The sequence below is a fragment of the Danio aesculapii genome, chromosome 15, assembly GCF_903798145.1.
Source record: "Danio aesculapii chromosome 15, fDanAes4.1, whole genome shotgun sequence".
In the NCBI taxonomy this organism is placed as follows: Eukaryota; Metazoa; Chordata; class Actinopteri; order Cypriniformes; family Danionidae; genus Danio; species Danio aesculapii.
In genome coordinates this window covers 36057616-36085461 of record NC_079449.1, presented here as the reverse complement: position 1 = coordinate 36085461, position 27846 = coordinate 36057616, and the positions used below count along the sequence as shown (strand labels likewise).

Sequence of the window (27846 nt, the reverse complement as noted above, 5' to 3'; positions counted from 1 at the left end):
ATTTTAAGGCAATAGGCTTACTCACTATTTTTACGTAGAAAAATTAAGTGCATAAGAAATTATTGGGAAAAATTCCTGGAACACAAAGCACTATGTATCCCATTAAACATCCCTTTTATAACAGCTCAGTTTATATTCAAGTCTCATTTCTCAGTTTTAGCCATTAATATCTGAAACTAACTGAAAGGTCACATCACCTTTCAGAAATTGTGCGATTTAATCAAATACAGATGAACTCAATCATAATTTCATAACCTTTAAATAATGAGTTAAGTAAGAATATTATGTTTATATATTGAATTAATCTAATTTCCCAGAAGTATCAAATTTTCCCGGAATACCTCAGATAGAGAAACAGTAGGTGGTTTGGTTTTATAAAACATTTTCATGTTAATTTTTCCATCATCTGCATTCAAAGTGGGGCAAAATGACTGTGATGTGTGTTCGTAATGCAAACTCTGATTTAATTCCATTACAGGCATTACAGTGAGCACAGCAAGTGTGTTTTGAAGAGAGACGGTTGTTTCTGTTTTTTAAACAGGAAGTTGTGGCATTTGATATGTAAGACAGTAACATCAGTGGAAGTTTCTGCTCGTTTGGAAAGATTTTACTCATTGCGGTTTGTTCTATCTCCATCACATGTAGCTCAAAAAAAGAAGAAGTTCCAGTCTAGAATCTTTCTGAAGACATCCATGTGCGAGAGAGGTTTTATCTCTCCACCCCTTTCTGTCTCTCTGCCTCTCAATTCATCTTTTCTCCTTCCTCTCAGTGCGAAGTGCAGCGGCCAAACCTACTCTCACAGGGTCACTTTTGATCATCTCTGGGCATGAAGCATTATTGAAGTGCATGACACCCTCTTCAAGTCTGGAAATCTCAGCTGTGCCACTTCTCCCAGAGGACAAGTGACTGGAACTAGGCTTGAGCAGCTTCTGGAAAACTGAAGTGGTTGGGATTTTGTGGACTCTAGCTTATGCTTGTGGGAGAACAATCCGTTTTTCGCTCTGTTCATTTGCAGGTGAGAGTTATTTTTGCTTTTTCGAAGCAGGTTTTTTATTATTCATGAAGAATGGGTGTGCGCAACCGATATGAGAGTGGACATGGTTGTTTGTTTCCTGTGCTATAGATAGTAACTCAGCTGTTACTTATGGAGTCTTGTAGCTTAAATGTTTACAGCAGTGAAATGCGTTTTTGGGCATTCAGTAATACAAATACCACTTACACAGTTTTATTTTGTTTACTTAAAAGTAGTTTTTTTTGCTCTATTTGGAGTGTTCAGAGTAAAATGTGTCAGTAGAGTGGATGCAAAATTACTAGTAATTGTGACAATCCTGCCAGGGTCCTCATGATTTCAAGAATTAAACTTATAAGAGAAAGACACCACAATATAATGTGAAAAGACTACAGTCATACAGCCATACCACACTGTAAAAAATGAAGTTGATAAAGTTCCTGTAATCATTTTTTACAAATGTAAATGGAATGAACAAAAAGCAATTAGTTGTCCCCCAAAAAATTAAGAACTCATTTTGAATAAGTTCAAACAATCAGCAAAAGTCATTTTTTGAGTGTATAATGAAGACAACATAGGCTTATTCTGAAAGCGTAGTCCTATATACATTTCTGGAGATCGCGTATTATGTAGCCAGAGCTACATTTGGCTGCATTTGGTCTGTAAAATGAACAATATGGGGCGGTATGATGCCATTTCTTTTCTCATTTACGAGCTGACCGCTTATCTCCATTTGGACAGCTTTTCCGCAGTTACCAGTTTGTCCTGTAGCTCAGCACATACGTCAGCGGAGTTGAGATGCAGAGCGGAGTTAACTGCGACAACAGGGTTCGAGTCCGGAGAAGAACTGTTCCGGAAAGCGGGTAAGACAAAAACACGTGTTTTAGCACTCGTGAGAGAAATTTGAGATCTGAATAATACATAGCGGCCTCTGGTGGATTTGCGAAAACAAAATAGGCAAAAAACATAGCTCCTGGGACTTATTTTTCTCTCTCCAGAAATCTATATAGTATGTGTACATAATATATATGTCCGTAATCAGAATGAGCCTGGGTTGAATGAAGACCTAGATGAACAATTTACAGTCAGATTTTTGACTCGACGTCAATCTCTTCAAATTTGAGCTGAACTTTATAGATGCTCCCTAAACATACATAGTCTCTATCAAATTAGTTGAATTGTTTTAAGCTTATACAATCAAAACAAACTTAAGTACCTTTTAAAATAACCACTTGGCTGATAACCGTGAGGGGGCATGAGAGTAGGTACATTACACTAAATTTTGGGTTAAATCAATACATTTTGGTAATAGAGATATGCCAACTGGCCCAGCCGGGACTCGGACCAGTGACCTTTTTGCTGTGAAATGACAGTGCTAACCACTGAGTCACTGTCACCTTAACTTAATTTTTTTTTTCAAATTTAAGAGAATTAAACATAAAACAGTGAAGTTGTCCCCCAAAAAACCTTAAGAATTGTGTTGTTTCAAGTCATTTAAAAAAGTAGTTTAAACAATCAGCAAAAGTCCTTTTTTGAACGTATAATGAAGACCTAGATAAACGAATTACAGCGAGGGTTATGACTGAAAGTCATTCTTTTCAAATTTGAGTTGAGTTTTGAAGATGCTCCCTAAACATATATAATTTATATCAAGTTGATTGAATTGCCCTAATCTTAAACAGTCAAAACTGCGGAAAACTTGACTGAAAAATGTTAGGAGAAAAATGAACAGGTAAATGTGTTGTATTACTTTCAAATTGAAATATAAAATACCACCCTTTGGGTTAAATCAATAGATTTTGGTAATAGAGTTACAGAATAACAGAGTAGAGACAGCTATTTAATGTAAAATCCAAAAAGTTAAGGTAACTCAAACCATTTGATGAAACCGATTGCAACAAACCATTTAAGTTCAAAAACTAATACTTATGAGTAATGTCAACTTAACTCATTACCTTCAACACTGAGTTCAAAACTCTTTCCAAATGAGTAGAATTAACTTTCAGTCAATTTTAAGTTTACTATACTCATTTCATTTGATAAAGTTGACTGTTGGGTTATACAGTGTATCATGTTACACTTTAACATGTGTCAAAGAAAGTACTTGGTTATACACCATGATGAAAATAGTAAAGGTTATGTTCAAAGGTATTTAGGGAAAGTCCCTAGGTATTAACCAGTTTATGTAATAACTATGATATATACATGTAGTAAGTACATAGTAAGTGCAAAACAGGACTGTAAAAATAAATTTTAAAAAGTGCTACAATGATATATTTAATCCACAAATTTCATGGTTTGATCAAATAATGTGATGTTTCTATAAATATTCAATATTAAGCTTATGCTCGTGCAAAATGATGCTGTAAGATAATTGAATTCTCTTACTGGAATTCCTAGTAGTGCAGGAAATGTACCTTTGAAGAGTTCACTCCTTGAAAGGATGATTACTTAATTATGAGTTATTAATAATTAATATTTCACAGAATAGTACATCAGCGTAAACGGAAAGGAATAACAGGGTTGATACATAACCTGGAACGATGTATTATTCCAGGAATTCCAGTAAGAGATTTCAAACAATCAACACTAATAAATCATCATTTTGCACAAGTGTTGGTTGAATAATGGATGTTTATAGAAACATCACATAATTTGGACAAAAGATGAAATTTGTAGATTAAATATATGATTGTAGCACTTTTTTTTATTTATTTTACAGTCCTGTTTTGCATGTACTTACATGCAACTTAATACCAAGGTACTTTCCTTAAACATAGCCTTTACGATTTTAGTCACCTTATACAGTATAACCAAGTACTTTCTTTTCTTTCTTTTTTTTTTTTTTTAAAGACTTGAAGTTCGGTCTCCAGGCCTTTGTTACCACTATTAAATCTTATCATAACCAGCAAAGAATAAATTAAAGCACATTTTAGAACATTCAACAAAATGGTTGCCATGTCCAGTAAGATTCATGAGACTATTTAAATTTAAACTATTATTTAATCAAATCTCTCCTTTGGAGTTGAACTGTTCAAATCAAGCTATATTTCAATTGTATCAATCAATATCATTGAGAGATTGTTACAGTAAACCTCCGGTAAAGTATTTTGATGCAATGACATCATAAATTTATGCGGTTGATCTTAGACTGAAACCTGCGGTAACAGAGGTGACGTTTAAAGATCCCCTACTCACATTAATAACAAAAGCTATGATAAAGTGCAAAGAAAATTGTCTTCATAGACTCAACTTTTGAAAGGTTGATGACATATTTAGGAGTTTCTATAATTAGTCATTCATGCTGTAGTTTGCTACTATAACTGGAATGAAATAACATGACAAGCTTATTTTTATCAGGGTTTATGTAGTACAGTGAGTCTTTTTAGTAATTAAACATACATAAAATCATCTTCCATATTTGAGGCCTCGAGACGAAGAACCATATAAGTTCATATTTTCAAATTTTGAGTAATAAGATTTCTTTCATTTGAAATGTGAACATTATATATTTTTATTTTACTCAAAGATAGACAACAAATCTTTCAAATCTAAGGAGATAACATTTTGCGGTGTCAGGATTAAAAATCAAAAGTTATTGTGATTTATATTTCTCAAACGTGGAAGAACGGTATATGTCCAGTTAGTGTGAAATAACAGTATAACTCCAATTCATCATATAACTTTAAACCACTAAAGATCTGATTCCTTTGTCTAAGTTTTAATACAGTCACAGAAACTTCAGGTTATTATGAAGCATTTCTTTTAAGTGTTTTATTATTATTATTATTATTATGATTATGATTATTATTATTATTATTATTATTATTATTATTATTATTATTATTATTATTATTATTATTATTATTATTATTGTTGTTGTTGTTGTTCTCCTCTTTGATTTAAAGATGGTTTTCCAGCATCCCTCAAAGCCTTCCTTACTCTGTCCTTCCATTTGTTCATGTCAGCTCTTCTTTCCTTGCCGAGAATTTGCCTTTTAATGTCCAAAGCGGACATGACAGCAAATGGAATCTACATTCTTCTTAGTGGACATAAATGTTTTTTTTTCCGTGTGACACTATTTAAGTTTAAAATGCAGACTCTTAGTCATGCGAAAATATCCCCAATCTGTTTCTGTATACAAAGTTCACACGTGCAAATATTGTCACATTTGACACAGCTGAGGGCAAAATTATTAGCCTTTTTAAAAATTCATTAAATTTTTCAAATATTTGCCGAATGCTATTTAGCAGAGAAAAGGCATTTTCACAGTTTTTCTGATTAGATTTTTTAAAAATTCTTAGTAAGCGGCTGATTAGCTGAAATAAAAGCAGTTTTTACTGTTATTATTATCATCCTTATATATGTGTGCCGTGGTGATGCCACACACACGGTGGTAATGGTCCTTTTGAAGTGTCCCACTGTATGCATAAATATATACAACCTGTCAAAAGTTTGGGGACAGTATGACTTTTAAATGTTTTAAAATTAGCTTATCCTGCTCACCAAGGCTGAATTTATTTCAAAATACAGTACAAATTGTAAAATTGTGAAATGTTATTGCCCTATAAAATAACTGTTCAAAAGTAGTTTATAATTTAATTTAATAATTTATTCCAGTGATTTTAAAGATTAATTTTTAGCTTCATTACTCCAGTCTTCAGAGTCACATGATCCTTCAGAAATCACTCTAATATTAATTATTATTATTATTATTATTAGTAGTAGTAGTATTATTATTAATGTTAATAATAATTAAAACAACAATGACTGGAGTAATAATTTCATTTGAATCGACATACTTTTTAATAAATATTAATTTAATTAAAAATATTTTAAATAATTCTAAAGTTATATTTAAAATATAATAAATATATAACGATATATAAAAATTATTTTCATATATATATTATATATTTTATATATATATATAAAGCCAATTTCAGTTGGCTACAAAATAAATTACTGTTGTTTAATGACTAGTCTAATTAACCTAGCCTGCCTAGTTAACCTAAATTGCACTTTAAGTGTTTGTATGTGGAATGAATTGAAGAAATTAAAGACTTGACTGTTGATGTGTTTAAATCTACATAATTTAATATATACTAAATTAATTTATATTTTGATAAATATCTACCAGATATTACCGGTAACACTTTACAATAACAGTACATGAATAATTATGTTTTAATATGTAAACAAAACATTACTTTGATGAGACTAATGATGAGTTAATGTATGCGCTTATCCTGAACTAAATTTATTTACAACATGAGTCACATGAGTTAATGTGTGAATAACGGCTACCTTAATTAGTACATGCTTGTTTGTTAATTAATGTATTAATTACCACAGTAGTTTATGCTTCATTTAACTATTGTGAACTGATGACTTTACTTGGAGGGGCACATCACCAGTAACCTATTCATAACTACTCATGAACTCTTTTTGCACGTTTTCTAGTGTGTTTCCACAGAATAACAATAGAAAAGTGTTCTGTCAACACCAACAGAACAGTTTAAACAAAGGAATTCATGAGTAGTTAAGGATGAGTTAATGGTGTTGTGCACCTCCAAGTAAAGTCAAGACAAAATTATGCATTAACAGCTCATGAGTTCATGTTGGTTAGATTTAGCTTAAACTTAATACATTATTAACAATCATGTACTAACAAGTAATTAAGGTAGCCGTTATTCCAACACAATCACACGACAATTCGTAACTTTTTGATTTAGTGGCTAATTCGTATGAATTCGTACGATCTAATTCGTACGTTTTAGTACGATTTGCTCATCCCCCATTGACGGTTGGGTTTAGGGGTGGGGTTAGGTGCCACGCCTCCTTTTTAAAATCGTACAATTTGGTACGACTGAACTCGTATGAAATTGTACGAATTAGCCACTAAACTGACAAAACGTTAAATACTTACATTTTCTCATGAGATCAGGCTGGTTATTCACACATAAACCACGTGATTCATGTTGTAGTTAGTTAGTTTATGATTAGCGCATTCATTAACTCATCATTAATTCAAAATTATGTTTTGCTTACATATTAATACATTATTATTCATAAACTGTAAAGTGTTACCATATTACCCTATTCTAAAGTGCACATAGTGTTTTAAATTTGTGTGAACCAGTGCTTAACTTGTTAAAAAAGATGCAAGCTAGTTTGATTTTTATGATTATTCAACATTTTCAATGCTCAAACAGATGCTTTTAGGTCATACTGTGTCACTGCCTTGATTTAACGGAAGTAATAACTGAATTGACAAAACCCTGAAACCAAAATGATGCAAGATGAAGACACTGAAGTCCTGGGTAGTTAGTTTTGTCCTGCGCTTACATCATTCTCCTGCAGATTGAGTGAGCTGTTGCCTCAGGATGGGAGTTGGTTAGGGAGCGATTATGCCATTCAGAGGGGCTGACAGGAGGTGTGGACCACCGCTCTTCTTTCCAGACCACCAGCCTGTGTCTCGGCAGCTCTCAGGGGCACTCATTAAACCTGTAATTACAATAGCAAAACAAGAACGAAGCAGTGTAAACACATTACGTAAGCTGAGGGCAAGGAAACGGAAAGGAACTGTCCATTAAAATTGATTATGTGTTTATCAGCACTGTACAGTAACTGCTGACTGAAGAATCCCTCGTTGTGCCGTATATTTCCTGTCTTAACAAAGCCCAAAAATGATTTCGGGTTTCGGGTGTTATAAGCACTAACGTTTTAAAAGCAATACAGTAACGCACACTCCCATGGTCTATTATTGAAGCCAGAACACGCAATTTGATAGTAAAAACAACAACATCTGTTCAGTTGAGGGCGCACCAAATGTTAACTGTTTTTTAATGTTTTTCAGCAGCTGCAGATAGGCCTTGCGAAAGACAGGCTGATTAATTGTGCTAAATATTCTCTAGTCATTTCCTTTAACTTGTTTATCGTTTGTTCCATGGTCTGTTAAAATTCTTGATTCTGATTTGCTGAAAGGTGTGCAATAAAATAATTTAATGCAGAGGTGTTTCCAGTCCGTTTTGATCATGGTTCGAAATAAATTCGCTTCTCTCAGATTTTTCAACCCAGGCTCATTGGAAATATGTGCCCAGTGCAATGTTTTTGCAAACCATGAAATACACGTGAAATATACAGTGAAATATCATTCTCTGGCGACGTTTCCTCTCAGCCTATGTCGACAAATCCACCAAATGCCCCTCTCCACATTTTTGTGAATCTCAAATATTTTACGGAGCTAAATTTTCTTACATGTGCTATTTACACATCCTTCTAGTGCGCATCCGTGAGAATCTGGGGTTTGTTATTCATATTTCACCTTGCGATCGACTAACCTGTCCCAAACCCTTCCCTAAACACAACGATAGTGTATTTAAAAGCATACAGTGAATACAGTGACAAAAAGATGACAAAATATTGCCCAAAACCCGAACTTATTGCTTGAACCATCCTTCACCAGACTTGAACTTGGTCTGCTCCACATCCCAAGTATGACACCATACAAGGTGAGCTGTCGAGCAAACTGACCACATCAGAAAATATGGAGATAAGTGAGCATCGCAATTAAATTTGATAAAAACAGTTTTTTGTACTTATTGAGTGCTGCACAAACAACAAATGGAGATAAGTGAGCGTCGCGATTTAATCCAACAAAAACTGTTGTTTTTTGTTATTTATTTGGTGCTGCATAAAGAACAGATGGAGAAAAGTGAGCATTGGGATTCAACTGAGGCTGATTGGAAATACTTGCTCAGGGCAACTTTTGTGCAAACCCTAAAATTTACGTAAAATATACAGTGAAATACAATGCTCTGGTGAAGTTTCCTCTCACCTTGTGTTGACAAATCCACCAAAGGTAGCTGTCTACATTTTTGTGAATCTCAAATATATAACTGGGCTATATTTCCTTATATGTGTTATTTACACATCCTTCTCATACACATCCTTGAGAAGTCGGAGCTTGTCATACATATATCACCTTGCAATCAACTGACCCATCCCACACCCTTCCCTAAACCCATCCGATAGTGTTTTCAAAAGCAAACAAGAAGAGAAAACCACATCGCAGGTGCATGGTTTAACCAGGATTTCATATTGCTTGAACCATGAAAAAAAATTCACAAAATCACATCAATCTAAAATGGGTGCTCAGCCAAACAACAAGAACAAAAAATCTACAAAAATATACACTAAAGCTCCAAAAATATGAATTTATTACCTTAAAAAGGCCATCGCAAAGCGTTTGACATTTCAAGTGCACTGGCTCTTCATCAGAAATTTTTTTTTTTATCACAATGTGTCACTTTTATACTTTCCTGGATCACATGATCTCACACATTTTCTTACAACAAAAATAGCAAAAGACAGAATAAACATCACAGAATTAAACGACTTAAATATTCAAAAAGGAAATATAGAAGAATAACACAAAAATTATCCTATATACTAAACCCTAAATAAAAAAAAAAAATTGTTAAAAGAGAAAATACTGTGACAAAAAGATGACAAAATATTGCCCAAAACCCGGACTTATTGCTTGAACCATCCTTCATGAGACTTGAACAAGGTCTGCTCCACATCCCAAGTATGACACCATACAAGGCGAGCTGTCGAGCAAACTGACTGCATCAGAAAATAGTGAGCGTCGCAATTCAACTTGCAAAAACATTTTTTTTTGTCTTTTTTTGTATTTATTCAGTGCTGCACAAAGAACCTATAGAGATAAGTGAGCATCACGATTCAATACAACAAAAACTGTTGTTTTTTTGTTATTTATTTGGTGCTGGGTAAAGAACATATGCAGATAAATGTGCATTGTGATTCAAATCCAATAAAAATGATTGTTTGCGTGGTATTTATTCCTGCGCAAAGAACTGCACATGAAACATCCCTTTATTTAATGATAATATGTCCGTGTAATCATTAGTAATGTGAAAAGTAATAAAAGTTGTTGTCGTTATACCACCCCGTAGAATTCTTTTCATCCAGAATCTGCAGGCATACCTATGCTAAAGCATCTTTTTGTGGTTTCCTTAAAATGTAGCCCTGGGCACGTATTTGAAATGAACCTGTGTAGCAATAGAAACCATAGCAACTAAGTGATAACCTAAATTTATTTGTGTAATCTGGAGCATATCAAACGATTACATGACATTTAAATTATTAAAAAAATTATTAAAGAAAAAAATGAATTAATAATGTTCTCTTCACACATTCCCAATCAGAAAATAGCAATCAAAATCCAGGGTTTAACAGCCCTATATATATAAATCCATATCCTTTAAAGAAATAAACTTATTTTAATGCGCTGACTAAAATATTTAAGCACATGTAAAGTACCTTTAATCTCAACTTTCGTTGTTAATCAATTGCAGTTAAGTATAGCATGTTATTTCTGTACAAATAAATACTACAAAGTAAAACCTGCTTTAGGAAGTGAACAGAAACTATGATTCATTGCTCACAAGATCCGCTTTTTTAGGATTTTAATATCAAACTTTCTGAGTTGGAAGATTTTTATATTGAAGTACCTATGATTTTCCACAGTAAACGTCTAAGGTAGAGTCCCATTTGTGGTTTGGATCATGTGGTTGTAGTTTATATTAATTTCTTGGTTTCTGTTTGTATTTTTAATCTCCGCTGTGTGACTGAAAACCCCAAAATCTGACAACTGGAACTTGAAGGAGTGCTTTAATATTTTGAACATTTTCAAGGCAAAGCTATTTTACTTGTATAGCACATTTCATACACTATGGTAATTCAAAGTGCTTTACATAAACAGGAATAAAAAAGACACAAGTATTAGAAAATAAAATTGAGTAAAAATGATTAAAAACTTATTAAAACGTGTTACAACAAGTTATAAAAAAATGAAAAAGAAAAAAAAAACACATACTAGTGCGATCTGTTGGACATAGCACAATGCTCATTCAGTAAAGGCGCAGCTAAACAGAAGTCTTGATATGAATGTGCTTAATGTTGGAGCACGACTGATCATTTCTGGAAGCTGATTCCAGCAGCAGGGGGCGTAGTAGCTAAAGGCGGATTCACCCTGCTTTGACTGAACTGTTGGAATTTCTAATTTACTTGATTCTAATGATCTGAGTGATCTATTAGGTTTGTATTCAGTGAGCATATCTGTAATGGATTGAGGTCCTAGGCCATATTGTGATTTATAGACAAGTAATAATACTTTAAAATCTATTCTAAATGTGACTGGGAGCCAGTGTAAAGACCTGAGGACAGGTGTGATGTGCTTTGATTTTCTAGTTCTGGTCAGAATCCTGGCAGCAGGGTTTACCATTACAGTAATCCACCCAGCTGGTGGTAAAAGCATGAAGATGTTTCTCTAAGTTTTCACTGGAAACAAAGCATCTAATTCTTGCAATGTTTTTGAGATGATGGTATGTTGGTACTTACTGCTCTAACATGGCTACTGAAACTCATATCTGATTCCAAAATAACACCAAGATTCCTTATTTTTTGTTGTTTGACCCCTAGAATTTAATAGTTAAATTAAGAATAGGGTGAAAAATTACAACTAATAATATATTACAGAATATTAGAAAGCGTCACCAAGCTTCACCAGCTGATTAATTATATTTTTGTATTTTTTGAAAATATTCAAATGACGCATTTTTAATTATCTAAATATTAGTAATAATCTCTTTTTACCTTTCCCCACACACACACGCACGCACGCACACACACACACACACACACACACACACACGCACACACACACGCACACACACACACACACACACATATATATATATATATATATATATATATATATATATTATACATTTTAAACAACATGCAGCCTAACATAGTTTCTCTTTGGTAACGTGATGCACATTTCTACCACATTCTCGTCTAATTTCCAAAGGGCAGACCACACCACATCTCCTCGTCTTGGTTTATGACGTAAATTAAATAAAAATAACCAAAGCGGAACAGCCTGGCACATTGCGAAATGCCAGTATGATTTGCATAGAGTTCACAGCAAGTGAATCACAACACATCTTTATCATCACTTACCCAAATAACCCTTGAGTGGACCTGAAGAATAGCCATTTATTCTGCAATATCGTCATTCACAGCAGTGCTGAGGGGAAGGCTGTGTTGCATTGTGTATGGGACTGTTGTGTATTTGCTGGCTCAATCTAATTGTAAGTCTTCTTTGAAGCTTGGAGAGTGTGTGCTCATGTTACCCAGCTATTGATTTTTCCTCTGTTTTGCACGGATAGGGTGAATTGCGCACATCGCTTGAAAAGTGTCGGTCAGTTAGAGCTGAATTGGATTTAAGCATGACGTGCTGCTGGTCGGCCAATCGCTATAGCAGCTAATGCTGTTAGTGAGCCTGTGTTTGATATTGTCAGCAGATTGAGGAGGCCATTAAGATCTCAAGGTCTGTAAATAAACTGCATTTAAAAAAGGTTGGAGATGCTACTTAAATTAACTTAGATGTTTTTAGTTGCAGGACTGCATTGTTTTTGCAATTTCTTGATTTTTAGTCCACAAAAACATTACATGGCCAGTTTGCATTATTGAACGTGTACTTGTAGTGTACTTAAAAGTGTATTTGTTAGAACCAGTACTGTTAGATAATCTACTTTCAGTGAAATAAAATTCAGTTTGAATGTACAGGGGTTGGACAATGAAACTGAAAAGCCTGGTTTTAGACAACAATAATTGATTAGTGTTGTGTAGGGCCTCAATTTGTGGCCAATATAGCATCAATTCGTCTTGAAAATGACAGATAAGCCTCCACAGTGGTCAGAGGGATTTTGAGATATTTCTTGCAGAATAGTGCTCAGGTTACTACAAGATGCTGGTGGAGGAAAACATTTCCTGACTCACTCCTCCAAAACACCCCAAAGTGGCTCAATAAAATTTTTTTCTGGTGATTGTAGGCCATGGGAGAAGTTCAACTTCACTTTCATGTTTATCAAACCACTCTGTCACCAGTCTTGCTGTGCGTATTGATGCATTATCATCCTAATACACAGCACCGCCTTCAGGAAACAATGTTTGTACTATTGGGGGAACATTGTCCTCCAGAATGGTTTGGTTGTCTTTGGCAGTAACGAGTCTATTTAGCAGAAGTATTGGGCCTACGGAATGCAATGATATTGCAGCCCAAACCATCACTGATTCACCCCCATGCTTCACTCTGGGAATGCAGCAGTCTAGGTGGTATGCTTTTTTGGGGCTTCTCCACACCATAACTCTCCCGGATGTGGGAAAGACAGTGAAGGTGGATTCATCAGAGAACAATACATGTTTCACATTGTCTGCAACCCAAGATTTTCACTGTTGACACTATGGAAACCGACATTTGACATAGACACGGGTGACTAAAGGTTTGGCTATAGCAGCTTGGCCATGTATATTGACCCTGTGGAGCTCTAGATGATCAGTTTTGGGTGAAACAGGAGAGTTGAGGTACACATTTAATTCTGCAGTGAGTTGGGGAGCTGTAGTTTTTTGGATACAATCCAGTTTAGCACCCAGACATGTCCTTCAGACAGTTTTCTCTTGCATCTAAAGTTACACCTGTTGGATGTGGTTCTTGGTGGTATGCTGACATTACTCTGGATACTGTGGCTCTTGATACATTACAAAGACTGGTTGCTGTCTTGGTCACAGATGCGCAAGTGAGACGCACGCTTATGATTTGTCTGCTAACTCTGTTAATTAAACCTTCAAAAATGCAAATAAATTAAATTAAATTAATATTGAGTGTTACCATTGTGTGTTGAGATCTATGTGTTTGGCTAATGGAATAGAATAGAATAGAGATTTTATTGTAATTGGAGTATGTGGGAAGTCTAACCAAATTAACTGCTTTGCATGTTACACAAGATGCACAAATAATAAATAAAAAAAACATAAGTTTCATAAATATTCAGATATTACACAATATTTTATGCACATTGCAAAACATAATTAATTCTCCCAGAGAATCTGACCGTGCATTTATTGCTTGTACTGCTCTAAAAAACCTTTCTTCAATTTGTTCTTGTTTTTTGATTCTTCTGTATTGTCTGCCTGATAGTAACATCTCAAACTTAGAGTGACCAGGGTGGGACAGATCTTTTAGGATGCTACTTGCTTTATTGTAACAGTGAGTATTGTATAGTTCCTCCATTCTTTGCCAAGTTAATTATCCCCTGGAGCTCTTTTTTTCTGTGCAGCTATGCAGCTAGAAAACTAAACACAGTATGTCACAATGCACTCTATACAAGTGCTACAATATGGACACCAGTTGTTTTTGGGGGATGATATTCTTTTCAAGGACCCACAGATAGTATAGTTCAGCTGTGCCTTCTTTACCAGCTCTGTTAAAATTTGCTCCAAGTCAGATCTTCCATAATGTGGGCACCCAGGAATTGAAAGTCTGTGACCATTACCACAACGTCTCAATTTATGAATAATGATGTAATGTCTCTTCGGTTTAAGTACTTCATTATGTCTGTTGTTACATGTTTCTAAGTACATATTTAATATAGCTTAATTCCGTGCTGCCCTGTTTGAGTAAGATTTACAGAGTAAAATGACCATGTAAAAATATTAACAAACAATCTTACTTAATATTCTAGTTAAGCAAATGTTGCTTAATTCCATACATGAAACTTTCAAGTAAATTTTTTAATATTATTTTGTTTTAGATATTTTAGAAATACCAAGACTGTAATTTCAGCACCACTTTTCTAGTTATTTATTCATTATTTATTTATTTATTTGATAGTGCCACCAATCTATTTCTGTTTTATTAGAGATGATTCCAATTTGAAGCGAATAATGCAAATATTATAATTTTTTTAAATGTAAGAGTGGCCACAGTAATTTCATGCCTGAATGTGAAGATGTTTGCTGTCAGCCGCTTCCAGTTACTTTAGCTGTACAGAATTCAGTCTATTATGCTGCCTGATGTTGCAAACAGGTTTTATTTTAATTCATTACCATAATCATAAATTATTTCAAAAAAATCAGTCAAGTTTGTTGAAGGAAAAATCATGGTTTGGGGTTACATTCAGTGTGGGGGCATGCGAGAGATCTGCAAAGTGGATGGCAACATCAACAGCCTGAGGTTTCAAGTCATTTGTGCTGCCCATTACATTACAAATCACAGGAGAGAGCAAATTCGTCAGCAGGATAGCGGTCAGTCTCATACTTCAGCTTCCACATCAAAGTGCCTGAAAGCAAAGAAGGCCAAGAGGCTCCAGGATTGGCCGGCCCAGTCACCAGAAATGAACATTATTGAGCATGTCTGGGGTAAATTAAGGAGGAAGCATTGAAGATGAATCCAACGAATCTTGATGAACTCTGGGAGTCCTGCAAGAACGCTTTCTTTGCCATTCCAGATGACTTTATTATTAAGCTGAGTCATTGCAGAGATGTATGGATGCAGTCCTCCAAGCTCATGGGAGTCAGACACAATATTAATTCTTTTCCCACTGCACCATGACTTTATATTCTATACTGTACATTATTTCTGTTAAGTGACAAGTCAGACCTTACTGTACTAATTTAATAATTAAAAATCAAGGCATGATCATATTTATTTCATATAAACCCACTTCTGATACCAATTGATCAACTAGAAGTCAAGTTATTTGTTGTTCCTAAAACTTGGAAAGGCGGCAAGATTTTGGTCAGGTAGTGTAGTTTCTAAAGCAAGTTTGTTTTTGTTTTTGTTTTTTTTGTGCTGTTTATTGCAATTTCAATTTAAGTCACTTGCAAACCAGAAGAGAATCAGTGATCTTGCACATACACAATAAAAACAGCTTACATACATTGGTAAAGTGTTTTGTGGACACTGATGTAATACTGATGTCCAAAGAGGTAGATAACACGTTACTATCCATGAGATAGATTACACACATACACGCACAGGGGCTAAATGAGTTATTTGGTGGTCCTAAGCAATTCCAGCCATGGGGCCCAACAGTTCTAAAATGCATCCTTTGTAGTTTTACAATTTTTTCATTTATTTATTTTGCTGTTTTTTAACATCACTCAACCTGCTTCTCTATGTTTTCTCTTAATGCAATATTTATATGTTAAATATTGAAAAAATTGACAATTGAAAATAATTTTTTTTTAAAACTAAATCTTTACCTGATTTAACTGAAGGACTGCTCCGTGGCTGGAGCTTTAAGACAAATTTACGTAGCGGTGTAAATTTATTTTGTTGGTGCCTTTAACACATTTTGTTGAATTTAAGTTACATTGTATATATATTAGAGTTGAAATCAGAATTATTAAACCCTCTTTTATTTTTTTTCTTTTCTAAATATTTCCTAAATGTTGTTTAACAAAGCAAGGAAATTTTCACAGTATGTCTGATAATATTTTTTTTCTGAAGAAAATCTATTATTAATCTATAATAATAGCAGTTTTAAATTTTTTTTAAACCATTTTAAGCTCATAAATATTAGCCCCTTTAAGCTATATTTTTTCGATAGTTTACAGACCTAGTTAAGCCTTTAAATGTCATTTTAAGCTGTGTAGAAGTGTCTTTAAAAATATCTAGTCAAATATTATTTACTGTTATCATGGCAATGAGAAAATAAATCAGTTATTAGAAATGAGTTATTAAAACTATTATGTTTAGAAATGTGTTGAAAAAAAAATCTCTCCGTTAAACAGAAATTGAGGGAAAAAAAACAGGGGGGCTAATAATTCAGGGGGTTAATAATTCTGACTTCAACTTACAGCTTAACTAATCAACTAATTTGTCAACTAATCAACTAAATTGTCGACTAATTCTCATTAGATTATACGTAGTCTGTGAAATTGGGGTTAGGGTTAGTGAAAGTTGACATGCACTAGCAAAATTTCTTATAGTCAATTAAATGTCTGTTGAAGGAGCCGTATCAACAGATATTAAGCAGACAGTCTACTAATACTCAAATGAGAAGTAATTGGCATGTAGTTGCAATGCAACTTTTAGTCAACAAACTGTGCAATAGGGTCCATCAAAATAAAGTGTTAACCACAACGTTATAGGCCTATGTATTATATATACTTCTAGGTATTTATTGGGGCCCCCCAAGTTTCCTATAGGCCCTAAGTAGCAACTTAATTCACTTATTGATTAAATCTGCTCATGTACATAACACGCACTCACACATACTCACTTCTCTCTCGGTTTTGACATCCTCATTCATTTTTTCTGTTGTCTGTACTAATGGAGAAGAGAATTGATCTTTGTGATACACTTCCTCAGAGATGTAGAGAAGATGGGCTAGCAAAAAGGATCCAACAACTTAAAAAATTGCGCAGTATGAACTTGGCAGGGCCGTGCGGTTGCGCAGTGGGTAGCACTGCCACCTCACAGCAAGAAGATCACTGGTTCGAGCCTCGGCTGGGTCAGTTGGAATTTCTGTGGGGAGTTTGCATGTCCTCCCCGTGTTTGTGTGTGTTTCCTCAGGGTGCTCCGGTTTACCCCAGAAGTCCAAAAACATGCGGTACAGGTGAATTTTGTAAGGTTAATTGTTCATAGTGTATGAGTATGAATGTGAGAGTGTATGGGTGTTTCCCAGTGATGGGTTGCAGCTGGAAGGGCATCGGCTGCTTAAAACATATGCTGGATAAGCTGGCGGTTCATTCCACTGTGGTGACCCCAGATTAATAAAGGGACTATGAGGAATAAATAAATGAATGAACTTAGCAGAGGGGGTTCCACAAGGCTCTATTTTGGGACCTATTATATTATTATATTGTCACTGAATATGAATGATTTGGTATCTCATGTTGTTTATCACAGGTGTCAGATCCAGTTCCTGGGGGGGCCGCAGCTCTGCACAGTTTAGCTTTAATTAAACACACCTGATCAAACTAATTAAGTCTTTAAGGCTTGTTTGAAACCTGCAGGTAAGTGTGCTTAATTAGGGTTGGAAATAAACTGCAGAGCTGCGGCCCTCCAGGAACTGGATTTGACATTTATACATATGTATATAAGCAATCCAAGAGGTGATGCAGTCCAAACATTTTTGATGTGTGAAAGTAGCCCTAAAAATAACCAACGCAGGCTCAGTCTGAAAACGTAGCCCTATATACACGTTTCAGGAGATCACGAATTACATAGCCAGAGCTTCGTATGGCTGCACTTTGTCTTTCAAACAAACGTTATGGGGCAGTATGATGCAGTTCCTTTTCTCGCTAACTAGCTGGCCACTTTCTTGCATGTGGATGGCTTTCCCGCTGTTATCAGTTTGCCCGGTTAGCAATGCAATGTTCCTTGGCGGACTTGAGATGCAGAGCAGAGTTGACTGCGACGACGGGGTTCGAATCCAGTGTAGAGCGGTTCCAGAAAGCAGGTACGACAAAAACGGAAGCCAAAAAATAAAATGAATAAGTAAATAACAGGGTGAGAATGTGATAAAATCTAAAAACATGGTAAAAACTTGACAAGGGCTTTTCTTTTTTTTTGGTTTGTTATTCAAAACAATGCGGTTGGGTTTAGGGAAGGGGGTGGGCGGTTCAATAGGTGCTTTTCAAAATATTATTGATTGCGTTAAGGGAAGGGGGAGGGGGAGAAAATTGGTCGGTTGGTCAGTCAGTGAGTTAGTCAACAGCATCCTCCGGTGGATCTACGTGTGAAGAGCAGCCGGGAATCACTCACTCACTCACGAGAGAAATTTGAGATCTGAAAAAGCATACACAGTGGCCTCTAGCAGATTCACTAAAACAAAAAACGTAGCTCCTGGGACGTATTTTGCTCTCTCCAGAAATGTATATAGGGGTACGTAATCAGAATGAGCTTGGGTTAAAAACAACATAAGGATATTACTAGTACAATTTTAGAAATACGCTTTTATGGTGTTAAAATAAAGGTACCGGAGAAATACGAAGCTCTTTATTGGACTGTGGTTTAGCTGTTTATTTTCCCACACAGGTCTTGCACTGAAGAGCAAGAATTGAGGCTCTCCAAACCCTTCATGTGCAGACTGGCAGCTGTGTTAGACGGCAACACTATCTTGTATTGAATTCGAGCCGAGAATGGCAGCAAGCAAAAAAAAAAGACTTTCCAAAGGTTAAAAACAAGATGAGCAATAGCATTTAGGATAGACTCCAGGGAGTAAAGGAGACTCGAGAGAATAAGTGCAGGCAGTGATAAAGGAGCTGCAGTGTCTGGCTGTGAAACTGCAGACATGAACCTTACATAATATCTTGTTCTTTTTTTTCTTTTTGGAAATTGTGCGGCTTTATCAATAGCATCTTTTAGACCGTGCATATCTTATCTCTCACATGTGAACAGAGATGATAAAAGTGCAGCAAATGAACACATGTAAAGGCCCTGTTTACATATATTGATCACTTTGCAGATTAGTGCAAACAAAAGCAGTTGGAAGAAAAATGAAATAAAATAAAAATAAGTTGAGGGACAAATCCTTTATGAACCCATTCAGTCTAAGCACATTTCACAAAAAGTTTCTTTCCCAGCTGATTCAAAATAACCATGTTTGCTGGACCGTGAAATTAAGTTTAACACCAAGTGTGACATTTTGCCTTTAACATCAACAACATATCATGTAATATATAGCAAAGGAAAGAATTCTGCTTGCAGAGTTTAACAGATTATCGCCATACCTCTGATCTGATGCTTGGGCTGTACTGATCACTTTATATACATGCATATATGCTTTCATATGCTTATTTTCTCATTTATTCATGAAGTCAAAAGTACAGAAGATGGCATTTTGTTACAAATTTTGTAGTGTATTAATTGTCAAGCTTCTAGAAAGCTTTTATTTCTGATAAGTATGACTTTGCAACCTTGAGATCTTCGATTTTAGGGAAGTGAAAAGATGTATACAATTTCCTTTGCATGTATTGCAATGAAGCCTTTCATGTGTTTGGTTATATAATACAATATTCAGTGCAAGACATTATATTGTGATTCTTAATGTGAAAAAGCAACTAATGTAAGATACTTTCAAGACTAATTGCTGTTTGTCTTTGCTTGGTTGTTTGATATACTTTACCAAAATGAAGTAATTCTTTGACGTGTTGTTTTGTTCTCGCTGTAACCACATATATTCTGCACCTTGCAGATCCCGGAAGTGTTTTTTTAGTCAGGTACGTAAGCATGAACAGTTTTGGTATCCTGCTTGACGTGCAATATGCATACTCTCACTTGTGAGAATGGAGTAGTTAATCAGCATGTGGTCAGAGCCACACTTTCAAATGATAAATTTTCACATCTGCCATTACAACAACACAATTATAACGAACACATGAAATGCTCCAGAATATGCAATGGACGTAAAACATCAGTATTGTGCACCATGACAACATCTGCATCAATAACAAACAACAGCAACTACGTCTAGACAATTTTAACCGCAATATAACGAAGTGAGTGTTTAATTTTTAGTTTAGTTGGTTATCTCTATTTCACACATGAATATGGCATGCCATATTTTTGCTTCTATTCAAAATAAAGACAACTGAACCAAGTATTTAAGGTCTTACTATAGGTCTACTAGTTAGAAAACCCTCGGTAACACTTTAATTTACCAATTCCCACTATTAAGTGGCTTATTACCTGCCTATTATTAAGATATAGGTTGTTTATTAGTTCTTGTAAACTACTTTTCTGCATGATCTTATTCTACATCCCTAATCCCACCTAATATCTAAACCTAACTACTAACTTAACAACTATTAATAAGATGAATATTAGGCATTTATTAAGGCAAAGGTAATAAATAATGGCTTATTCACACTGAGAATTGTACATTAAAATAAGGTACAGTATGACCAAACGCTAAAACAGGTGCAAGTAGGGGCTAAACATTGCATGTGCCATATTCCAAACTACATTCACATGTGACATAGAGGTAAACCACTGACCTATTTTCAAATTTTGAGCTCTTGTTTCACTGGGTTGTGGTTAAACTTGGCTAGACATGGTTACTGTTGATTGTTGTTGATGCAGATGTTGCCTGGAACAGGTTTGGACACTATCAGTATATGTTGACATTATCATGGTTTTAATCTAGCATGGTGGGGTCCCCAATTACACACTGAACCTTCTAATCAGGCTCTCATGATCTGAAATTACATACTGTCCAAGTATGTAATGTAATGTAATGTGCATTTATATAGCACATTTATCGTGTATGGCCATATGCCCAAAGCGCTTCACAATCCTGAAGGGGTCTTTCCACAATACCACCAGTGTGCTGCATCCACTTGGATGATGCGACGGCAGCCAGAGAACAATGGTGCCAGTGCGCGCACCACACACACCAGCTATAGGGGGAGTGGAGAGACAGTGATACAGCCAGTTCAGTGGATGAGGATATATTGGGAGACCGTGATGGGTAAGGGCCAATAGAGGGAATTTGGCCAGGACACCAGGTTACACCCTTACTCTTTATGGTCTGATATTAGTGGTATTGGATTTTTAATAACCACAGTCTTATCCGAAAGACAATGTCCACTGACAGTATGGTGTGCACTTCACGTTACTGGGGCATTAGGACTCACGCAGGTTGAGCGCCCCCTGCTGGCCTCTCTAACACCATTTCCAACAGTAGCCTAGCTTTCTCATGTGGTCTCCCATCCTGATACTGGTCAGGCTCAGCCCTGCTTAGCTTCAGTGAGTAACCAGTTTTGGGCTACAGGGGGATATGGCTGTGGCTGATCGTATGTACTGACGTTTGGCTTATCCATTGTTGGTGTTATTGAGAAGGGTAAAGGCCTGGAAACCCAACTTCACACTCAGACCTGCACGCTCACACCAGCACTTTCAGACTTATTGTTTTCTCAGACAGTGCCACCTGCTGTTGGGTCAGGTGAAGCAGCATGTCCAGAAACCCAACTGCAGAGACAGTCCTCGTTGCAGTCTCAGCTTGATGGCGTACTGAACCAGGTCCACTACGCAATAGACGATCACCTACACCTCCCCCTACCCTAAACCCAACCATCACAGTAGCATGGGCATTATCTTAGTGGATGGTACAATGTCCACTATGTAGTGAACCTGGTCCAGTACGCCATTGTGGTTACAGACAGGACATCTTGCAACTGCATGCTCAGACCAGCACTTTCTAGCAAGTAGCAACATTGGACTTGTAACCCTAACACTAACCCTAACGATGGGTTAGTGCTGGTTTGAGCATGCAGTTGGGTCTCAAGGCCTGCAGCTTCATAATGTCGTGATCATTAGCGATGTACCTTCGTGGATAGCTGGAGAACACTCCCTGTCATTCACATAAACTATATATATCCCATGATTTACTGCACTCACACACCAGTTCCAGGTCACCCCTTGATTATAAATACACTCCTGAAGCTCGTCATGACTAATTATTGGGACTATAAATATACATCACACACTCACTCATCCAGAGTCTTATTTCCCTGGTAAACATTATGTAAGCACTTCCTGTTAAGTCTACCCATGTTTTTGACCCTTGTTTGTTTCTTGTTGTTGTTTTGCCCCCTACCTCAACCTCTTCGCCTGTCAATACAAGTACTGTTTTGGATTTCTCTTTTGGATTTCAACCATTTGCTCATGTACTAACCTTACCTGACTGATTACTTTAACAATTTATTAGATTGCTCTAATACATAAAATAAATAAGCTGACCAAAGTTCTTATTGGGAAAGGACTTTATTAAAGAAAGTAATTTAGTACAGTTCTTTGATGGTGATGTTAATGTGTCATCCTTCAAGAATTTTAAACCAAAGATCTGTCTGTAAGACAATACTTTATACCAGCTACAAACAAATAATAATGAGGTTACAAGAACTTTTTACCAGATGTTTTAGCTGTTCATTACATCTGAGGGTCAGTCATTGTATACGCAACTGAACAAAAATACATATTATTAATCTATATAGTATAAATATAAGTAGTTTAGATGGAATTTGGATGTAATACATCTGCAAGGTTGTCATTATCACGACTTGCCTGCATCAGTTGCATCACTTCCACATAAGTTTTCTCCTGAGGCCTTATGGGAAAGTAAAGTGGCCATTGGATGCACACTGGGCGTCATCTGCATATTACACTGTTTTTCAGATACTGTGAATTAAAAGAACTTCTTGCGTCACATACTGTTTTTCTCATAGTGTATAGTAAGGTAGTATGATAATTCAGATGAGTGTGAAGTAATTCAGATGAGTGTGAATCTGGCTCGGAAGGAGCAGTATTCAAAACCCTCCTGCTGTAGAAACACTAAAATTTCCAACTAACAGGATGGGGAGCCTAAATCTGTTAATGGAGATCTAGCTACCTGCAGAGTTAAGCTCAAACTCCAATCAAACACAAATGTTTGTAATTAATGGAATTGTAATTCAAGGGCTTCTGAAGATCTTAATTTGCTGGTTCAGGGCAGGAACCGGGAGCAATTCTTGGATTTTTTAAAAATGGGGTGGCACAAGAACCAGTCAGTATGGCACATGGGAGAAGTCATTTAACCTTTTTAGACTTAATAGGCATAGTTTCATCTAATCAAGACAAAATCATTTAATTTTAAAGCTGTTCTTGAATATTGCAATTTAAAAAAAAAAAATTAATAATAAGACTACTATGCAAAAATGTTTGATTTTTCAATACGTTTATTATTCCACATGTTAAAAGTGTCTGAATGATAACATTATTAAAGCCCCACATTGCACAGTTTATCTTTACCAAATTACTAGACTATTTGGCAAGGTAAGCTTTTAATCTTATTAACAACAGAAAAACATTTAACAACAATTTATATTTTAAGTGGTCATCACAGCCGAAATATTATAGTCACATACTGGAGCTTTTAATACACATTAAAGTATTTCAATATTTATAGGCCTATAATTATAAATCATTATTGACAAGAGCGAAGAAGTGGTCTGCAGCTTGTGAAATTGCGCTTCTCCTCTGTTTGAGCTTTGAAATTGACAGCACTTCATCCAATGGCATTCATCATTCACAGCGCTCTAATCCAATGCTGTTGAGCAATGTGAAATTGACAAGACTCTAATTCAGTGCTGTTGAGCATAGACAGCACTCTACTCCAAAGGCATTAAGCATTCTGAAATTGACAGCGTTCTAATCCAATGGTGTTGAGTACTGACAGTGCCCCCCTAGAAGCACCCCTACTTGGGGCTGAATTTGTAAAGGTCTGACTACAAGTTCTATAGGTATAATTACCAACCCAGGCTAAATTTGATTACGTAGCCCTATAAACATTTTTGAAGAAAGCAAAATATGAGGTACGTTTTTTTGCAGTTTTTGTTTTCACGAATCCACTAGAGACCACCATGTACACTTTATCAGATCTCAGATTTCTTTCGCAAGTGCCATTCGTCCCTGCTGTTCCCACAGAAATCCACCAGAGGTCGCTGTCGACTGACTGACTGACTGACTGACTGACCAACCAACCAATTCTGCCCACCTTACCCCTTCCCAAAACCCAACCAATAGTGTTTTAAAAAGCACAAATTCACCAGCTTTTCCCCTTCTCTAAATCCAGCCGACAGTTTCAAAAAGCAATCCAGAAAAAGAAAAACCCTCGCCTGATTTTTACCACATTCTCACCCTGTTATTTACTTGTTTATTTAAATTTTTAGCTTTTATTTTTGTCTTACCTGCTTTCTGGAACAGTTTTTTTACCGGACTCAAACCCAGTTGTCGTGGTCAACTCAGCTCTGCATCTCTAATCCGTCGACGTACACGTCGAGCTACCGGACAAACTGGTAACAAAAAAATACGGAGGTGAGCGATCAGCTGGTAAGCGAGAAAAGGAACAGCAACATACTGCCCCATAGCGTTAGTTTTAAAGATTAAATGCAGCCATACGTACTTCTGGCTATATAATTCGCGATCTCCAGAAACATTTATAGGGTTACGTTTTTTAGAATGAGCCTGTATTGAAAATCACATAATGGAAGGAATGGCATTCACTTCATATGCTGTAAATGTTGATTCAAATCTGTGCCTTGATCTAGATGAGAGTATGGTTTGGGGGAAGGAGTCTAATACAGCTGTTTGTGTAAACCTCACCCACTTTGACTGTTCGAGGTCTTTAGTCCTTGTCATTTTGCCTGCCATGCCAGCTGCTGGCAGTGGTTAGAATTGAGTAACAAATTGATCATTAACTGATATGTATTTATTTTTGTGTTCACAGATGATCATGAACGCAACATCTAACACAAGCAACTCATCATGTGTGATCATGAACTCATTATCAGGTCACCTGCTGATGTCTATCTACATTGTTGCCTTTATCCTGGGGTTGCTGTTTAACCTGATCACCATCGGTCCCATAATTCAGCAGATCTACAGAAAAAACATCCTTGGGATTTACCTATTCAGCCTGTCCATCTCCGATCTACTGTACATCCTCACTATGCCTCTGTGGATTTATTATTTCAACAACAACCACAGATGGACATTTGGCCAGGAGCTCTGTAGCCTGGCAGGTTTCTTTTACTACTCCAACCTTTACATTAGCATCTTTCTGCTTTGTTGGATCTCCATCGATCGCTGCCTGGCCATCACCTTCCCACTGCGAGTCCAAGCCTTCCGCCGGCAGCGTTATGCCTGGATCATTTGTGGACTGGTCTACATTTTTGTCATGACATTGCACTCTTTGGTTCTGTATTTGGACAAGCTGTCTGATCCACTAGATGATAGTGAACAGAGGTGCTATGAGACCTTTCCAATGACGGAACGCATTGCAATGTTTAACCTGATACGAGTCGGAATTGGATTTTTCTTGCCGCTGGTTGTCATAACGGTCTGCTACTGCTTGATCCCTACCAAAGTACAGCAAAGCAGAGGGGTGGACGATCAAGGCAAGCGCAAAGTGAAGCTTCTGTCAATGGGAGTCATTGGCATTTTCTCCTTCTGCTTTGCGCCATACCACATCCTCCTGATGGTACGATCCATTGCCTTCTTTACTGTGGGAGATAAACAAAGCTGCTTAATTGAACAAGAGATGTATATACCCTTCACTTGCTCCCTTGCGCTATCTAGCCTGAACAGTGTGGTGGACCCAGTGCTCTATGTTTTGGCCAGTAACGGAGTGAGGGAGGACATGAAGATTTTCTGTTGGAAAAACAAGACGAGGAACGCCACAAGAAGCCAACTAGTTGATTCCAAATGGATGACAAGAATGACCAACTGCTGTTAGGACTTAGAAATCTTAGGACTTGAAAAGAAGATTGGAGCCTGGTAATGCTCCTTATTTGTAAATACTGTGCATACCCATTCAGGAGTGGGTTTATGTAGACATGGAAATAATCTTGTAGAAGGAATCTGAGTGTCAAGCAGCCAAACCAACAATCTGACGTACATTATTTCAACTCCATCTCTTTGATCTAAATAACTGAATTTACTTTTTAAAAGTCACCTACTCTATGTCTCTGGATCATAGTGATTTTGTAATTATTTGATGAACTCTTGACACCATGACTGCAAAAGACTGCATAGTGCAGGTGGCAATAGGGAAAAAGTACTTTTTTGTAAACATTTATAAATAAGCCTAACTTATGTCAATGCTAATGACTTATTCTGACAATACTGACATTGTAACATTACATATTAATGCCTGGTTAAACTGTATTGTTTCTGTTTGTGAATAAGCTGTTTTTAAATCGAAATGCTGCACAAAAGTGAGTGGTTTAGTCAATGTACAAATGTGTTCTTATGCCAGAAAATGGTTGAATCCCACCCTAAAAGACAATGGTTGAAACCTGACCATAAAGATTTTTTTATTTGATTTGATTGTTTTGCTCTTGTTCCTTTAGTCTAAATGAATGTAATGGCATTTTTTTTGTTTGATACTATCCCTTGAGTTAAACCCTGAGAGCCTTTCTTTCTGCATTATCCCATTGTAACCAACAGATATGCTCAGTGTACTACATTTCTAGTGCATCTGACCAGTAAATTCAAATTGTAAAATCTATTGAGTATAATGTTGAATTTAGCAACCGCAGTCAGTGTAGTTGAATAAAAACAACAAACAATTTCCCCCCAGCATTTTCTAGAAGCCAACACAAAGACACCAAAACTAGCACTGGATACCTGAGCATTCAGAATTGTTATCTGACCCAGCTGGGGCTTGAACCAGCAAACTTCTTACTGTGAGGCGTCAACGCTACCCACTGCGCCACCATGTCGCCCCTTAGATTATATTAGCATGTTTTTTGTTCTTCTTCTTCTTGGTCTTTAAATCCATGTTCAAGACTATATTTTATATTCATTATTGTAATTATTATTATTATTACTGAAAACTGAAAAACTTATTTCCTTGGTCTTGGTCTTGTCATGAACTCACATAGACTGTCTTGCCTTTGACTCGACCCTGTTTTCAACCCTCAGTCCTTAGCTGAACTGAATTAAGCTGCACTTTTATTTACTCCGTAGAAATGCAAAAAAGAGAGGAATTATTACTTCATGGATTGCCCAAGAGGGGGTATATATCTGTGTCCAGCTTAGGAACATCAAGAGGATGTTTACAAATTGCGGATTTGCAGTTTAAAAGGACCTGTATCTCTGTCTTTGAAGGACCCTTAAATCACTTGAACTTTCAATGTGAGAGACCGACTCAACCCAAGTGTTGTTATTGTAGGATAAAGTCCCAGCTGTCTGTTCTGTTTAATTCAAAGATGACTGTAAATAACCAGATTTAGCCATTAAATATTTAATCTAGATGTTAATAACAACAAAAAAGCAATGTAAGCACTTTTCAATGCGCAGCATGTCGCTATTGCCTTTACATGTTATGCTTGACAAACCCCACATTTTCTAATCTGTAATTTACCATTACTGCAAAGAAAGAATAGATTACGAAATAAAAGAAAGACACTGA

The 27846-nt window shown here is 36.1% G+C and overlaps 1 protein-coding gene across 2 annotated transcripts; it reads left to right on the top strand.

The window, feature by feature from the left end:
- Positions 1-582: 582 nt before the first annotated feature.
- gpr184 (G protein-coupled receptor 184) lies at positions 583-27846 on the top strand. Of its 2 annotated transcripts, none has more exons than XM_056473757.1 (2): positions 583-1015; positions 25159-27846. In XM_056473757.1, the coding sequence occupies exons 1-2, from the start codon at positions 971-973 to the stop codon at positions 26164-26166; spliced, it is 1053 nt and encodes a 350-aa protein (XP_056329732.1). In that variant the 5' UTR covers positions 583-970; the 3' UTR covers positions 26167-27846. The 2 variants fall into 2 exon arrangements, with proteins under 2 accessions (XP_056329732.1, XP_056329733.1); XM_056473758.1 differs by lacking the exon at positions 583-1015 and adding an exon at positions 1774-1872.